At 35.8% G+C, this 19,143-nt stretch overlaps 1 protein-coding gene across 3 annotated transcripts in view; it reads left to right on the top strand.

Annotated features, from left to right (window-relative positions):
- Positions 1–19,143, top strand: part of DNAI7 (dynein axonemal intermediate chain 7) — a 59,102-nt gene that overhangs the window by 14,633 nt on the left and 25,326 nt on the right. For all 3 annotated transcript variants that reach the window (XM_031443952.2, XM_031443951.2, XM_031443958.2), the window contains 3 exons: positions 4,157–4,303; positions 7,067–7,170; positions 8,838–9,150. In XM_031443952.2, the coding sequence (XP_031299812.2) occupies positions 4,157–4,303; positions 7,067–7,170; positions 8,838–9,150 (564 nt within the window). The remainder of the gene's footprint in view (positions 1–4,156; positions 4,304–7,066; positions 7,171–8,837; positions 9,151–19,143) is intronic.

The raw sequence follows: 19,143 nt of genomic DNA, 5'->3' as shown, positions 1-19,143 counted from the left end.
TTATGTAGATAACTCGAGTAGAAAATTGTGTGATTTTATCCTCAGCTGGAATTAGCCACTCTTCAGTGATTCAGTACACATTTTTTTAATGTTAACTATGTGCCAGGCACCACTTTTAAGCACAGGAAGTATAAAAATGAGTAAGAATATCTATTTCTGCAAATAGGATGGATAGGCTAGTCTGAGGAGCTACCGCTTTACAGTGCACTTAAAAATGCTAGGGAAAAAAAAAGTTAAAGGACATTTAAATCCATTGCCCATCTCAAAAGAAAGTAAAGGAAAATCTTGGAGGCCATAAAACAATTCAGAAAAGTAGGCAAGTCTCAAAGTTGCTTCCCAGAGCAACTGTTAACCCCTGGTGGTTTAGCATTCATTTAAAGGGACATCAGGAAGCAAAGCCTAGGGTACAAGCAAGGTGACAAGTTGGATCAGGGACTCTTTTATGGCTGAGAGACTCAAAAAGGTAATGTGGTCAATGTGGATAATTGGGGAAAACCTGCTCTGCAATGGGAGATGATAACTTGACTGGTTCACCTTTACTGTTTTTGTTGTTTGGTTTTTTTTTGGGGGGGGGAGGTAATTAGGTTTATTTATTTATTTACTTTTTTGATTAAACCCAGGACCTCGTGCATACTAAGCATGCGCTCTACCACTGAGCTATATCCTCCCCCTAAGAATTTTTAATAAAGGGTGAGTCAGAAGTTAGACTGGAAGAATTTATCAGAATACAGCACAGAGAGGTAAAGAGATGAAAAATATCAAAGAGTAGTTAACAAACATGTATAATGGCACAAAAAGGGCTAGACATATCTTGAAAAGGAGTACCAGAAGGAGATCTAGAGTAAAGGAGAGACAATATTCAGCGATAATGGCAGACAATTTTCCAGAATCCTCAGAAACCAACAAATCTCAAGTTAGGATAAACAGAAAGGAATTCGCACTTAGACACATCTACATAACAGTAGAAACTTGGAGGAATTCACAGTCTTCAGAGTCCTTTTATCCTCTGATGCTTTTGTTTCAATTCCTTACCACATTCTGGTGCTTCTTGTTACTGTGGTTTGCACCTTCTCCATGTTGCTATCAAATGGGATAACTCCAGACGCTGTTAAGGTCATAACATGCTTTGCCTAATTTAATCCGGACCACAAGTTTACGAGATTCATTTTACATATGAAGAAACAGATTGTGACATGCTTACAGTCCCCTACGAGACCTTAGATGGGCCTTATTCTGACTTTGCAAATGCTGCAAAGAGCCTCCCATACATTGTGAGATGTTTGGACACTAATGGATTCATCATACAGTGTTCTTGGCATTGCATATCCTGTCTACCAGGGAGGCTGCCATGGTGTGATGCTGGTCCAGGAATCTGCTGCTCTTTGATTAGCAGGGAGGCAGCAGGATGGAGACTAGAGATCACGAGTGATGAGATGGTTGTGACATCTTCCTATTATGAATGTGGAGTATAGAAGCGGAAGTAATAAATAGTAGGGGGAGATGAGAAAAGGATAAGTAAAACAAAAAGGGGACAGAAGAGGAGAATAATCAGTAGCAATAGGAAACTAAAGCAGGAAGCCACAAGAAAAAGAGAATGAATTGGATAGCAGTGATCCCATTGTAAACACTAAGTTCCAAATTATCCCACTTATTTATTTGACAAACTCTTAGATGACACTTACTATACCAGGCTTTCTCAGCCTGGTTCCAGTTATTCAGCTGAATTTCCCTAATAACACTATGACGTAGGCACCATTATCCCCATTTTACAAACGAAAAAGGCAAGGTACAGAGATGTTAACTAACTTGGCCAAGGTCACACCTGGTAGCAGGTGATGAGGATGGATGCCCAGGTTTTGGGCTTGAGCCCATAACTACCCAGCACTACTACGCTGTCTCTCTCAGTTTAGACATTTGCTATATATTATCTGTCAGTGTTCAAAATTAAATCCTGCCACTTATTAGTTGTTACTTGAACATGCTGTGCCTCCATTTCTCTTAATTTTTTTTTTTTGTTTGTTTGTTTTCTTTTGCTGGGGGAGGTAATTAGGTTTTTTATTTCTTTATTTTTAGAGGAGGTACTGGGGATTGAACCCAAGACCTCGTGCATGCTAGACCACTTGAGCTATACCCTCTCCCCAACACTTTAAATACCTCTCCACTTTCTTCTTACTTTCTGAGGAGTAGGATATAATTCTTAACTTTGTTCCTCTAAAGGTGAGGTACTTTTTTCCTTTGGCTGCTCTCAGGAATTTTTCTTTATCTCTGATTTTCTGTATTTTGAAAATGATATGAATAAATAAAGAGTTTTTTGTTTTTCTTTGTTTTGCCATTTATCGTGCTTCGTGTTCTCTGAGCGTCCTGAATCTGTAGTTTGGGGTCTGACAGTAGATTGGGGAAATTCTCAGTCATTATTATTTAAAATATTTCTCTTGTATTTTTCTTTTTCTTCTGGTATTTCTATTGCATATTTGCTACATTTTTTGGTAATTGTCCCATGGTCCTTGGATATTCTATTTTGCTTTTTCCAGTCTTTGTTCTCTTTGCTTTTTGGTTTTGAAGATCCCATTGATTTATTCTCTAGCTTAGAGATTCTTTCTTCAGCTGAGTCCAGCTAAGGCCTAAGCTTGTCAAAGGCGTTCTCCATTTCTCTTGAACTGTTTTTGATCTTAGCTTTTCTTTCTGGTTCTTTCTTAGGATTTCCCTTTCTCTGCTTTACATCGTCCTCTATTCTTGCATGCCATCTACTTTATCCACTAGAGCCCTTAGCATATTAATCGCAGGTGTTTTAAACTCCTGATTTGATAATTCTAACATCCCTGCCATGTCTGGCTGTGATGCTTGCTCTGTCTCTTCAAATTGTGGGTTTTGCCTTTCGGTATGCCTTGTAATTTTTTCTTGGTAGCTGGTCATGATGTAGTAGGTAAAAGGAACTGCTGTAAATAAGCCCTTAGTAACGTGGTGGTAAGGTGGGATTGGGGAAGGGAGAAGACCTGTGATTCGGCCCTAGTCTTTCAGCAAGCCTGTGCCTCTGGACGGTGAACTTCGCAAGTGTTTGTGGTTTTTCTTATTCCCTCTTAGGTGGGAGGGGATAGCTCGAGCCAGCTGGAGTTGGGTAGTTCCTTTCCCCGGGTGATTTAGGCTCTGATGAAATTCCAGGTAGGCTCTAGTTAATTACTTTCCCGAGATCAAGCCCTGTGAAGAACAGAGTGCTCTGGTTTGTGGGTCCTTTTCCCCTCCCCCTGTCGCAGGCACGAGGGGGTTTATTCCACTTATTTTTTGTGGGCACCATGTTGAGCACCTGCAGGTAAATCTTGAGATAGTAAATCTCGCCATACGCTGGCCGCTCACGCTCCCCGGGCTGCGTCCTCCCGGAAGTTGGTGACTCTCGCCGCGCTCCGCCCTGATCCTTCAGCAACTCTTCCTGCGGTTCATGTTTTCCTAGCTGGCACCGGCTCCCGCGCAGTGGTTTTTCCTCCTGACTCTGCTCAGGTAAACCGACTCCCTGAATTCACCAGTGGGTCTCCAGACTTGGGGACGGGGATTTGCCCTGTGTCGTCCTCTCTGTTATGGGTCAAAGAAGAGTTGGTTTTTCCGTCTGTTCAGCTTCTCCCTTGTTAGGGTGGAGTGGCGTCCTCCAAGCTCCTTACTGGTGGAACCAGATTGCCTCAGTTTCCTCACCTATAAAATAGGCACAATGAACAGTAGTAGTGGTAATTTGCAGAGCTGAATGAACGGAATGACGTAAAACACATAAAGCATTTAGAACAGTTGCTGGCACATAGTAAGCATTCGATATGTGTTAGTAATTCTCCTCCTCTTTCTCCTCTCTCTCCCCCTCACTGTTGCAATCATATTGTTATTCTGTTGTTCCGCAGTCTTAGGTCATGACCAGCTATGCCTCATCTGTTAGCTTGCTAATGACAGCTCTGTTTCACATGGTTGAGAACTCTAATAATGGAGTTTTTAGAGGCTATATTTTATTTTTCCATGCTCTTAAATAATGCAATAAATACAGGGAAGTATTTTTGTATGTTTTACTGGTGATGTGTTTCTCAATTCAAAAGTGATAAACATCCCCCATTTCGCATTTTCTTTGACTTTGTCAGATTGCTTTTATAGTAAACTTACTTTTTATGTTTACTTTTTCTTATAGTTAATTGAGAGATTGAAATTAATTTTATTGGAAACCCCACCATATGATTTGCAAGACAAAAACATAGCACAGTACCAGGGATCAATTCTAGAACTGCAGGAGCTCCTTCATCTTAAGTTTAACATAGCCACAGAAATACTTCTCAGAGTAAGTGTGATGTTTTGCTTTACACGTTACTAACTTTTGTAAGAGTTAAAATTTTATATAGTTTTTAAAATCCAGTATCTTTTTTTTTTTTTAAGAATTAAAACGTTATGGGAAAGTCAGTAGAATAATTTAAGACACATGTCGTTATCCACATTTAACAACTGTAAATATTTTAAAGAAATAAAACATTATCAATATAACTAAGGTACAGGATTTTATTCTTATGCTTGCTGAGGTTTACTGGGACCATTATGAAAATAAATTAGATATTCACTCTAAATGAATCAATTGACACAAGATTACAATGATTGGTAATTACTCTATTTTTGCCAAATATCTTAGCACTAATGATAATATCCAAATAATTGTAGAACCATTATTATACCTAAAAAAGTAATAATTCCATAATATATTCTAATACCTATCCATATTTAAATTTTTAAATACCTGTCCATATTAAATTTTTCCTGTCATGCCGTGAGTATCTTCTATAGCTGTTTTTGTTTTGTTTTGTTTTGTTTTTTAAATCAGAAAACAATCTAAGGTCACACATTAGTTTTGGCTGTTTTGTCTCTGGGTTTCTTTTGATCTAGAACATAGTCACCTTTATAGTCTTGGTAGAATATATTCTCTTTTTTCTGTGTTTAAATTATTTTATTTTTTAATTTTATTGGGGGGTAATTAGGTTTATTTATTCTTAATGGAGGTACTGGGGATTGAACCAGGACCTCATGTATGCTAGGCATGCACTCTACCACTGAGCTATGCCCTCTCCCAGAATATGCTCTAATTACCAGAAAAAAACTGCAAAGAAGGCTTAATCATCACTAAATTTATTGTTAACAGTAATATTCATAATTTTGCAACTATTTTATTTATATTGTAAGAGAAAGTCAGTAAGGAAATGTATTATAATTATTAGTAATCAAGATTTTTACTTTAAGAGAAAAAAGATACATTATATTAAAAAGATTAGAGAGAATATCATAGTGTTAAATTTGTAATGAAAATATCAGTAAGAATGAGATTTCTTTTTATTCCATATAAAGGAACCAGGTCTAATTGGGGTAAATGGCTGATTCAGGTTTAGGGCAGGGGAAGTGAAAGCTGGGGTTACTGAAAGATGGGGTTGAGTAATCTTGTGCCAGGAAGCAAGTAAATACTGAAAGACTAATGGAGTCATATCCAAAGGGACAGGACTGGCTTAAAGAAGCTCCCACTGGGATAATTTGAATATCAGAATGAAAAATGACTGTAATTGATGATAGTACGTTGAATAAATAAAAATGCATCAGTCTACAGTAATACTCCAAAAAGGAAGGCGGAAAGTGGGGTTGGGGGATAGGTTGGGGAGAACAGCTCTTTACAGAGGAATGCCATCTGATAAATGTGGAAGGAATGGTCAGGTAGAAAATCACCATTTTTCAATTCCCAGTGTAATAATTGATAAAGATCATCAATGTCTACCTAAATAATTAGGTGAAAAGTTGAGGAACACATTATTCTCATACTGCCAAAGTATTAGACCACAGATTACTTACTGACTGGAAAAAAACATACTTTGCAAGGTGGGTGGTCACCACCTTAACCAAGTGCTCAAGTCCACGTTGTTAACAGTGGGGTATCGTATGCCTTCTGATACAATGCAGTCTGAAGAACTCAACATAACCCACCATGCCTTCCTGCCAGAAATGGTTCATTTAATGTAATTAAAACTACCTACACCTAACGTCCAGTGTTCAAAAAATGAAGAGGATAGACAAGCGAGTTAAACCATAAGGAAACAACCAGATAAATCCACAATGTGGAACAGCTCTACAAGGCAACTATCCTGGATGCCTCGAAAAGTTAGTGTCAGAAAAAAAAAAGTATGGGAGAATAATCACTTCTTTAAAAAATTAGCAATAAATTCAATCCCCAATACTTATTTTTTAATTTGGAAGTAACAGTATTTATTTATTTGTTTACTTACTTATTCTGTTGAAGTATAGTCCATTACAATGTGTCAATTTCTGGTGTACAGCACAGTGTCCCAGTCATGCATATACATACATATATTCATTTTCATATTTTTTTCATTAAAGATTATTACAAGATATTGAATATTGTTCCCTGTGCTATACAGAAGAAACTTTTAGGTTTTTACATTCTAGGAACCAAATACATACTGGCTTATTCAAAGCCTTTAAGAGAGCTAATTTCTTAAGCCATAGGCATCAACCTATGTTAGTCTTAAAAAATTCTTAAGAGCATCCTTAAATTGTATGTTTAATGTTGGATATCAAGTATTGGACTAGTAAAACACATGATTCATCTGGATTCTATCAACTGGATATTTTGTTTTCTAAACTTGGTATGTTCAGCAATAGGCTAACTTCTGCAGTAACATAATGTACATTTTAATAGAGTAAGGATAAAGAAGCATTATGTAGCTCAAATGAAAAGTCATGACAATGTAAAAATTGAAAAGGGTAGCCTAAGTGTAACCCACAAGGGCTACCTGGGGATAAAGGAGCAATGTCAGTCCCTAGATACCTTAAGAGAAACTGAGTGAACAAGGGGAAGCACACTTAATTAAGTGAATAAGTTTTGTTTAGCGAATATTTTTTAAAACAACTTTTTGTTTTAATTGGACCTCATTTTTACCCAACTTACTCTTTTAAATATTGAAGGGATCCAACACCTAAGTGATAGGATAGCTTATCTAAGTGGCATAACTTATGAGGCCTCTAATCTTTATAAAGTTTTCTTTTCCTCTTGCAGCAAGCTAGTACTTTAGCAGATCTGGACAGTGGAAATATGGAAAAAGTCATTCAAGATGAAAATGTTACTCTCTATGTGTGGGCAAACCTCAAGAAGAATCCAAGGTATTCCATGGGTGATACTGTGGATACTGGAGGTCTGAAGGCAGTAGGGTCACATCGGGATGACCAGGCAGAGGCCTGTCGCATTACAGCATAGCATACTTACAAAATCTCATGTTAGGAAGTCGGCCAACTGGGCTTTGACTCATAGACCTGCCATTTATGTTAGGCAACTTACTTAGCATACTTGTTATGCTTCAGTGTATCAGCAGTAAAGTGATGATTATGTCACTTAATAGGACTGGGCTGAGGATTAAATGTTAACACATGTAAGGGTCATAGGGCGGTGACTAGTACAAATACACACTGAATAAATACCAGGTTTTCCTCTTCTTTTCACACTTAACCTCCCTCCCCACCAAAAAGTAGAAGTGGTGGGTGCTTTCTACATGGCAATCTGAAACAAACAAACAAAAATTTATCTTTGTGAACTGTTAAAAATAAGATTTTCACGTTTATTATTTTTTATGTATTTAAGAGATTGTTCCCCCAATCATTCATTTTCAACAAGTAATACCATTCTGAGGAATGATAGAGATAATGGTAAATTCATGACCACTCAGTTGCTGCTTTATCTCAAACATTTCAAATTAATTGAGTTAGTATCGCCTTGAGTTTTAGGGGGGAAGTGACCAGAATAGAGGTTAGGAGGCCTAGTTTCTGGTCCCAGCTCTGAAAAGACTGATCACATGACAATGGGAAAAACTGGAGTTTATTTTTGATATTTAGTCAAAGGAAGGAACGAACTGTTTTCAAAGTTCAATTTGCTACAGAATTCTCTGTGGGTTAATCGAAGTCAATATATTAATATAACCTATTTCATTGTAAAATATGTTAAATATAGAAGTGAAGGAAATTAATCTGTATAATTTAAAAAGAGTAAAAGTATGAGTAGCCCTATATTAACTACCCAGGTTTAAGAAGAGAATTAGGTGGTGTCGTATTACTAAGATAAGGAATAATGGAGGCAGAACAAATTTTGTGGTGATGGTGATTGTGATGGCAAGGGGGTGGTCGGGGTGACGAGTTCAGTGTTTCACTTGCTGAGTTTGAAGTACCTGTGAGACATCAGAGTGCAACTGTCTGAGCCATTGAGAGGAATCTGAGTTGGGTATATATTTTGGGGAGTCTGTAGCATATAGATCAATAGTCTTTAACTTCTTGGAAGTCATAGATTCTTAAGAACTTTAAATGATTACATATGTTCACCCATATGTAAGGGCATTTTTGGACCTTTTAAAGTTCATTCAGGGATGCTTCCCCTAGGAAATGTAAAACTCATGCTAAAAACTCCTGGCAATATAAATAATAATTGAAGCCATACAAATGATAATATGCAGGGAGCATATGAAGAGGGAGAAGAAAAGAGGGCCCAGGATGGAGAGCTGAGTGACGTGTACACTTAAGGGATAGTTAGGAAGGAGGCCATAGAAAGGAACAGAAAGAGCTGCCAGAGATGGAGGAAAGGAGAATGGAGTCATAGATCCTAAGAGAGTTCTGAGAAGGGTATCATCAGCAACTGGTTCAAATGCTGCACAGAAAGCAAGTGCGGGTTGGGACTCAGAACTAGTGTGAAATCAAAGTGGAGAGAAATACTGCTTAGGTATATAATTTCACAAGAGATCTAGAATTTCCTAGAGCCTCATCCTTTTTGTTAAATTAATTGACAGGTACAGAAGTGTCAGATTCTCCGAGACACAGATTGGATTTGAAATTCCAAGGATACTAGCAACATCTGACATTGCTCTGCGACTCCTGCATACTCAATATGATCATGTCACGCCGCTGAGGCCCGTTCCAGCAGCATCACAGGAAAACACCTCCACAGTAACTCCCTTTGTCAAAGGTGAAGTAAAGAGTGTAGAAGCAGCAATCAGCAAAAATCTCCAAGAAGAGTGTAAACAACAAGAAAATGAGTCTCACTCAGTTCATGAGGAAGAAACAAAAGTCATGGAGGAACAAGATGATACTGAAAGACAAACGGTAGGACCCTTGATATGTACATTTTTCTTCATGTAACAAATGAAGAAAAATTCATTCCCTTGAAGCATCTCAAGATTTCTTTTCTAACAACTAGCAACTGTGTGAAAGCCACTTTCTTGCCAGTGGCTCAATTTTGAATGTATAATTTTTTTCTTGCCTTCTATTTATAGTCACTATTCATAGTTGAGCCTGTTGCTCCAACATCGTAAAGTTGAGCACAGGAACTGGTCATTTTTATTTTAGAGTCAATCCTGAAAAGCTTTGAAGCAATTTAATTTTTGTGTATTTATTATACTTCAAACTCACTTAAGGGAACTTGTGATAAATACTTTCACAAACTGAAGGGTTATCTTACGTTACTCTTACTTTATCAGCTTTTGGTGTTGTAAGGTAATTATATAAAATTAAAATTGATATTTTAAAAACTGTTACATTCCTCTTAAAATGTGACATCTTTAGATATAATAATATATTATTTGAGCAATTTAATAATCATATTCCATTAGTTGGTTTCTGCTCTTTTTTCTATTTCCAGGATTTTCAAGCTACTTACTTATTATGATAGAATAAATTGTCTCTTTTTAGAATTTAGTAATACTTTCTCAGAATTGAGCAGCTGTTTTGTTTAGCCATAAACAATTTGCATTTCAGGAAGGACCAGGTTTTCCTACAAGTACTTAAGATATGAAGTGTGCTGGTTTATTGTTTATTTTCTTTAAACACAGGTAAGGATTAAGAATTAAACTGAATACAAATTTCAAATCATAATAAGGATTATTAAGATATTCTAAGAACATGTTTAATTGAAAAATTCCATTTAGAAATTCTATTTGATTACACCAGCATCAAAAATTATAATGATTCTATAGCAAAATAGAAAAAGGGTAAGACAAACAACAGAGTTTAGAGTATGATTACAACCATGAAAAATTTTAAAAGGCATAGGGGAGGAAAACCGAGAAAACTGTATATAGCTGATATTTTAGAGGTGGGAAAAAAGTTAATTTGTTCTTCTTTTAAAATCAGTCACTTTTAAATAAATGCTTTCTCAGCAATCTGGTAGCTTTTACAATAAGAAATTTCATTTTACCTCTCAGGTAACATGCTAGTTTTACAAAAGTTCATCAATATTTCTAATTTTCTTATCTTTCTTGGACATATGGAAAGATTACCCTCCTCACGCCCTTGAAATTAGGTGTGACCATGTGACTTGCTTTAGCTAATAAGATGTGAGTGGAAGTGACATACTGATTTCTAAGGGCAGGGGGGATAAAGAATGAGTAAATCAGCCCTGGATGTGACATTATTTAAATATGCAGTAAAAAACTAACTGAAGACCCTTAAACTTAAAATTTGGTAGGATTTATGATTGAAAATTCATGAAAACAAAGATCAAATAAAAAGGTATCAAAATTATTGTATAAAGAGAGTATCTAAAAATGTTTGATCTTGAGGGGAGGGTATAGCTTAAGTGGTAGAGCACATGCCCAGCACGCATGAGGTTCTAGGTTCAATCCCCAGTACCTCTTCTAAGAATAAATACATGAATAAACCTAATTACCTCCCCCCACCAAAAAAACGAAAACAAAACAAACAACCAACCAAAAGTTTGGCCTTGATCTGATAAAATGATTTCTATATAAAAGAAATTCCAGAAAGCAAGAAGGAAATGGATGAATTTAACATAATAATTGGCACTGAGATAGCTGGCTAAGATTTGAAATAAAATAAATTTCCATTTATGCTTCAGTCTACAGATTAAAAAAATGAATCGAAAGGTTTAAATATAAAAACAAACTAAACTAATCAAAATTCATAAAATAATAAAAGTATTTGAAGAAGACGTAGGGGAGTTATTTTATCATTTTCACGAGATCTTATTTAATCAGTGCATCAAAACCAAAACCACAAAAAAAAAAGATTCAAACGTTTGGATAGCCAAATAAACATCACTGTAAATAAAGTTGAAAGACAATGAACTGAGAAAAATATTGAAACATAGAAAACAAATGGTGTATCTTAATATAAAGAACTCACAGGGGCGGGGAAGGGTATATAGCTCAGTGGTAGAGCGAGTGCTTAGCATGCATGAGGTCATGGGTTTGATCCCTAGTGCCTCCAGTTAAGTTAGAAAAAAAAAAGAAACCTCATACAATTGATAAGAAGACCATTTGCTAATATAAAACTAGGCAAAGGATTGGAGTAGACGGATGAGAAAGAGAGATGCAACTAGCCAATAAAAATATGAAAAGATAACCAAATAAGTAATCAAATTGGAACTGACATTGTACCACTTCTTACCAGCTTGAGCATGAGAGGGTGCAGGCATTTTCACCCACTGTTGTTAAAAGTGTAAATTTGTACAGTCTTTCTGAATGGAAATTTGGCACCACATAAATGTACCTATTAGTGATTTATTATGAAATAATAGGATAAGTAAGTAAAAATGAATGTGCTACAGTGTTCATTGAAGTTTTTTATAGTAGCAAACATAGTTCATAGATTAAGCAAATTATAAAATATTCAAATAGTAGCCATTCAAATGATAAAGATTTTTGTAATTAGAAAATTTTATTGAGATATGCATGACATATAGCATTATATTAGTTTCGGGTGTACAACACAGTGATTTGATATTTCTATAGGCTGTGAAATAATCTCCACAATAAGTCTGATTAACATTCATCACCACATATAGCTACAATTCTTTTCTTGTGATGAGAACTTTTAAGATCTCTCTTACCAACTTTCAAATTTAAAATACAGTATTATTAGCTGTGGTCACCATGTTGTACATTCATCCCAAGAACTTATTTTTAACTGGAGGTTTGTACCTTTTGGCTACCTTCACCCATTTTGTTCACCTTCATCCTTGACCTCTGGCAACCACCAGTCTGTTGTCTGTATCTGCGTTTTGTTTTAGATTCTATGTAAAAGTGAGATCATCTGGTATTTATCTTTCTCTGACTAACTTACTTCACCTCGCATAACATCCTCAGGGTCCACCATGTTGTCTCAAATGGTAAGATTTCCTCCTTTTTGTGGTTGAATATTATTCCATCGTCTGTATATATCACATTTTCTTTTTCCGTTCATCTGCTGATGAACTCTTAACGTTGGTTCCATGTCTTGGCTATTGTGAATAACGCAGTGAATGTGGAGGTGCATCCATCTTTTTGAGTTAATGTTTTTGTTTCCTTCAGATAAATACCCAAAAGAGGAACTGCTGGATCATATGGTAGTTTTATTTTTAATTTTTTTGAGGACACTGCATGCTGTTTTCCGTAGATACTGTACCAATTTACATTTCCACCAACAGCACACAAGAGTTCCCTTTCTTCCCCATTCTTGCCAGCACTTATTTCTTGTCTTTGTGATAATAGCTATTCTAACAGGTAATATTTCATTGCAGTTTCGATTTGCATTTCCCTGATGATTAGTGATGTTGAGCACCTTTTCATGTGCCTGTTGGCCATTTGTGTGTCGTCTTTTGAAAAACGTCTATTCAGATCTTCTGCCTGTTTTTTATTTGGAATTTTTTTTTTTTGGCTATTGAATTGTATGAATTCTTTATGTATTTTGGATATTAGCCCCTTATCAAATACTTGATTTGCAAATGTTTTCTCACATTGGGTAGGTTGCCTTTTCATTTGTTGATTGTTTCTTCTGCTATACAGAAGCTTTTTAATTTGATGTAGTCTCACTGGTTTATTTTTGCTTTTGTTACCTTTGCTTTTGGTGTCAAATCCAAAAAATCATTGCCAAGACTTATGTCAAGGAATTCACCACTTATGTGAGTCTTATGATTTCAGATCTTATGTTCAAGTCTTTAATCCATTTTGAGTTAATTTTTGTATATGGTATAAGATAGTCTCTTACCACATTCATTTACACCCACCACACAACTTTCAGTATAGCTGGGAATAGCAATTTCTTTATGAGCAAAAGCTGTAATTACTGGCTTCCACCATAAAACAAAAGCATCTCTGGCCCACTTTCTACTACAAGGGGCACCAGTCTCTCTCTTATCCCTATGCTAGTAATTATTGAAACTATTAGCTTATTTATACGACTAATAGCCCTAGCCATACAGCTAATGGCTAGTATCACAGCTGGCCACCTATTAATTTACTTAATTAGAGGGGCAGTCCTGGCCCTAGTAAGCATTAACCCTACCACAGCCTTCAATACGTTTGTTATTCTTTTTCTGCTCACTGCCCTTGACTTTGCAGTAGCCCTTATTCAAGCTTATGTGTTCACCCTGCTAGTAAGCCTCTACATGTACACAGTAACACATAATGACCCACCAAGCCATGCATACCTGTCATAAACCCCAGCCCCTGACCTCTTACAGCAGCCCTCTCAGGCCTTCTCATAACATCTGGTCTAGTCATATGATTCCATTTAAACTCAACATTTTTATTATCCTTGAGCTTATTAACCAACATCTTAACAATATACCAATGATGATGAAACATTTTCAAGGCCATCATATACCAATGGTTCAAAAAGAACTTTGATATGGAATAATCCTATTATTTCAGAGATTCTCTTTTTTACTGGCTTCTTTGGAGCTTGTATCATTCAAGTCTTGCCCCTACAGCTGAATTTAGGTGGTTGCTAACCAATAGGCATTCGCCCCCTAAATCCATTAGAAGTACCACTTCTCAAGACCTCTGTCTTACTGGCCTCTGGAGTATCTATTACCTGAGTTCAACACAGCTTGGTAGGAGGAAATCGTAAGCATATACTTCAAGCCCTTTTTCTTACAATCTCTGTAGGAGTTTACACCACTATAAGCCTCAGAATATTAGGAAACACCTCTTACAATCTCAGATGGAGTGTACAGATCAACATTCTGCATGGCCACAGGCTTCCGTGGTCTTCACAAGATCATTGGCTCTACTTTCCTAATCATCTGCTTCCTAAAGTTTCATTTTACATCTCACCATCGTTCTGGGTTTGAAGCTGCTGCCTGATACTGACACTTCATAGATGTAGTGTAACTATTCCCATACGTCTCCACTAGTGTTAATTAGTACAGTTGACTTCCCATCAGCTGGTTTCAGTACAATTCAAAAAAGAATAAACCTTATGTTAGCATGAATATATTACTAGCCCCGTTACTTGTATTTATCGAATTCTGCCTTCCCCAGCTACAAACACAGAAAAATCAAGTGCTTAAAAATGCACATTTGACACTATAGGATCAGCATGCCTACCTTTTTCCACAAAGTTTTTCATTGTGGCCATTGCGTTTCTCCTCTTTGATCTAGAAATTGCCCTAGATCTTCTGCCCCTACCCCGAGTATCCCAGACAATCTAATAACAATACCCATTATAGCACTAATCCTAATTTCACTGCTAGCAATCAGATGAGCCTACAAGTGAACTCGGAAGGGGTTAGAGTGGACTAAATATGATAATCAGTTTAAATTAAAACAAATGATTTTGACTCATTAAATTATGATTAAATTTATAATTATCAAGTTCCTTTAGTCTACACAAATATTATTCTAGCATTTACAGTTTCCATTATGGGCTATTAATATATTGATCCCACTTAATATCCTCCCTACTGTGTCTGAAAGAAATAATATTATCATTCTAATCATTCTAAATACTCATTTCACTCTAGCTTGCATAATCATCTTACTAGTTTTCACAGCCTGTGAAGCTACACAAGACTGTCCCTGCTAGTAATAGTATCAAACACCTATGGCATTGGTTACATGCAAAATTTCAACCTTCTCCAATTTTAAAAATGATTATTCCAACTATTAATACCACAAATGTGATTATAAACAAACAATATAATTTGAATTGATACCACAACTTTCAGTTTACTAGTTAGTTTTACTAGCTTATTCCTTCTTAACCAATTTAATGACAACAGTCTTAACTTTTCATCAGTCTTCTCTGACTCTCTGTCAGCACCTTTACGAACGCTTAACAACAGGATTCTTACCATTAATACTCTCAGCCAGACAGTTGCACCGATCTAAAGAATCACTAGTGCAAAAGAATCCTATATATCACTGTTTATGCTATGGGTACTCCTAATAACTTCCACAGCCACGGAATTGATTCTACTCTCCATCTTACTTGAAGCAAAACTAGTCCCAACGTTAATTACTGTTTCTTGCTGAGGAAACCAAACAGAACTACTCAATGCAGAAATTTACTTTTTGTTTTACACACTTGTAGGATCTCTTCGACGTCTAGTTGCTCTAGTATATATCCAAAGTATTTTAGGTTCACTAAACATTTTAATAATCCAATACTGAGCCCAAACAGTCTAACTCTTGATCCAGTATTGTCATATGATTAGCATGCATCATAGCTTCTACTTATAGCAAAACAGCCCCTCTGTAAGTGACACCTCTGCCAGAGGGCGTGCAGAATCCCTTGCTGCCAGGCTGGAAGTTCTTGCAGCCAGACTGCTCAAACTTGGCTGCGGTATACCACGAATCACAGTAATCCTAAACCTTAAACTATATAGTGTATCCATCCCTTACATTATCCTTATGAGAAATAATTATAAGTAGCTCAATCTGTTTGCGTCAAACAGATTTAAAATCAGTCTTCACACACCCCTCCATTAGCCACATGGCACTTGTCATCATCAGAGCTGTCCTCATCCAAACACTTTGAAGGTTTTGCAGGGGCTGTCACCTTAATATTGCCCATGGATTCAACACCATTTATAGGGTTTTGCCTGGCAAAATGACATTTTTTCATGTGCTTCTGGACCATTTGTATGTCTCTTCTGGAGAAGGGCCTATTCAAGTCCTTTGTCCACTTTAATAATTGGCTTGTTTGTCTTTTGGTTGATAAGTTGTGAAAGTTCTCAATATATTCTGGATAACAGACTCTTATCAGACATACAATGTGCAGCTATTTTCTTGCATTCTGTGGGCTGTCTTTCTGCTTTCTAGATAGTGTCTTTTGATGTCCAAAAGTTTTTAATTTTGAGAAATTCCAATTTATCTATTTTTTCTTTTATTGCTTGTGCCTTGGTGTCAGATCTAAGAAACCATTGCTAAATCCAAGGTCATGGAGATTTATCCCTGTGTTTTCTTCTATAGTTTATACAGTCATCCATCGGTATCTGTGGAGGAATGGTTCCAAGACCACCCTGTGGATACCAAAATCTGCAGATGGTCAAGTCCCTTATATAAAATGGCATAGTATTTGCATATATCCTATACACATATTCCTGTGTATTTTAAATCATCTCTAGACTACTTAGTACCTAATACAATGTGAATGCTATATAAATAGTTGCCAGCAAGGCAAATTCAAGTTTTTCATTTTGGAAACTTCTAGAATTTGGGGGGTAAATATTTTTGATCCACAATTGGTTGAATTTGTGGATGTAGAACCCACAAGGTTTGGAGGGCTGAATAAGTAAGCCTTTTACCTATTTTGAGTTAATTTTTATATGTAGTGTGAGGTAAGAGTCTGATTTCATCCCTCTGTACATAGCCAGTTGCCTAGCACCATCTGTTGAAAAGATCATCCTTTCCTCAATTTAATGTCCTTCCATGTCAAAAATCAGTTGACTATAGATGGATGTGTTTTTTTCTCCACTCTCTAATCAGTTCAATTGATCTATATGTATATGTTTATACCAGTATCATAATGTTTTATTCACTGTTGCTTTGTACTAAGATGTGAAGTTGGGAAGAGTGAAAGTCCAACTTTGATTTTTTTTTCCTAGATCATTTTGGTTTCTTGGGGTCCCTTGAAATTTCATGTGAATGTTAGGATAAGCTTGTGTATTTCTTCCCAGAAGCCTCTGGGAATTTTCATAGGAATCACTTGAATTTATAGATCATATTATGTACCACTGACATCTTAAATCTTTCCATCACCACGGGATGTGTTCACATTATTTAGATTTTCTTTCAGCCTTATTTTATCATTTTCAGGGTATAAGTCTTGCACCTTGATTAAATCGATTCCTATATATTTTATTAGTGTTAACATTATTTAAAATGATACTGTCTTCTTAAATTCCTTTTGAGATTATTCATTGGTAGTATATTACAAATAAATGGATTTTTGTTTATTATATTTTGTCCTTTCACTTTGCTGAATTAGTTGACTAGCTCAAATAATTTTGTGCTGATTCTTTGGGAAGTTATATATAAAAGATGCTGTCATCTGTGTCTGTGAATAGACATGGTTTTACTTTCTCCTTTTATATGTGGATGCCTTTCACGTCTTTACTCATTGCTCTGGTAGAATATCATAACAATGGTGAAAGCCAGCATCCTGGCCGTGTTCCTGAATTCAGGGGTAAACCTTTCAGTCCTCAACGTTGAGCATGATGTTTGCTGTGTGTTTTGTCTAATGCTTTGTATCATATTGAACAAATTTCCTTTTCCTCATACTTTCTAGAGTGTTTATATGATGAAGTTGCACTGGTGTTTGTTGAAAGCTTTTTCTGCATCAGGTTATATGATCATGCAATAATTGTCATGTATTACATTGCTTGGTTTTAACTTGATAATTGATTACATTGCTTGATTTACTACGTTAACAACCTGGAATTTCTGGTGTAGAGACACTTGCTTATGATGCATAATCTTTTTAATATGCTGTTGGTTTCCTATTGCTATTATGTTGTGAAGGACTCATATCTGTATTTAGAAGGAATGTTGATCTGTGGTTTTCTTTTTATGATGTCTTTGTATGGTTTGTTTAAATTGGGGTTGGCATTAGTGGTTTAGAGGGCTAGGGCTAGGGGTTGTATGCAAGCTGACCCTGGGCTGGGCTAAGGTTAGAATTTTTTATTACGGTATAAGGTTTATAATTTATGGTTTACATTTTGATTATGGTTAATGGTTATGGCTGAAGACTTACGGATATGGTTTCTAGTTATGGTATATTCTTTCTGGTTATTTTCTGATTTCAGTTTCTGGTTACAATTTATGGTTTATGGTTCTGATTTTAATTTCTGGTTATGGTTTGGTTTATGGTTTATGATTATAGCTATATGGTTATATGATATGTAATTTTATGGCTTTTTGGTTAATTTAGAGTTTATAGTACAGGTAAGGGTAAGGTATGGGCTGGGGTTTGGGGTTTAGGGTAGGATTTTCCTTGGTAAATCTAACTAAAGCATTGTTAATTTTATCTTATCAAAAAGGCAGCTCTTAGTTTTATTGATCTTCTCTATTATCTTTTCAGTCTCGGTTTCATTTATTCCCGCTCTGATCTTTGTTATTTCCTTCCTTCTACTAATTTGGGGCTTCATTTGTTCTTTTTCTAGTTTCTTGAGGTATAAAGTTAGATTGTTTATCTGAGATATTTCTTGTTTCTTGATGTAGTCATTTATCTGTGAAATTCTGTCTTACAACTAACTGCTTTTGCCTTATCCTGTAGGTTTTGATGTGTTGTATTTCCATTTTTGTTCGTCTCAAGATATTTTTTTTATTTCTCTTTTGGGTTTTTTTTTTTTTTTTTTTTTTTTTTTTTTTTTTTTTTTACCCATTGGGTGTTTAGTAGCATGTTGTTTAATCTCTACTTATTTGTGAATTTTCTGGATTTTTCTTGTAATTGATTTCTAGTTTTATACCATTGTGGTCAGAGAGATGCCTGATAGGATTTCAGTTTTCTTAAATTTATTGAGATTTGTTTTGTGGCCTAACATATGATCTATCCTGAAGAATGTTCCCTGTGCACTCAAGAAGTATGTGTATTCTGTTGCTTTTGGATGGAATGTTCTGTATATGTCTGTTAAGTCTATCTTGTCTAATGTGTATTTAAGGCCAGTGTTTCCTTATTGGTTCTGCCTAGGTGATCTATCCATTATTGTATTGCTTTCTATTTCTCCCTTTATGTCTGTTAACATTTGTCGTGTATATTAGTTGCTTCTATGTTAGGTGTATAAATATTTACAAATGTTATATTCTTTTATTGGATTGACTCCTTTGTCATTATGTAATGACCTTCTTTGTCTTTTACTACTGTCTTTGTCTTAAA

This window comes from Camelus dromedarius, chromosome 25, assembly GCF_036321535.1.
Source record: "Camelus dromedarius isolate mCamDro1 chromosome 25, mCamDro1.pat, whole genome shotgun sequence".
Taxonomy (NCBI): domain Eukaryota; kingdom Metazoa; phylum Chordata; class Mammalia; order Artiodactyla; family Camelidae; genus Camelus; species Camelus dromedarius.
This window is presented reverse-complemented; position numbering and strand designations above follow the sequence as displayed.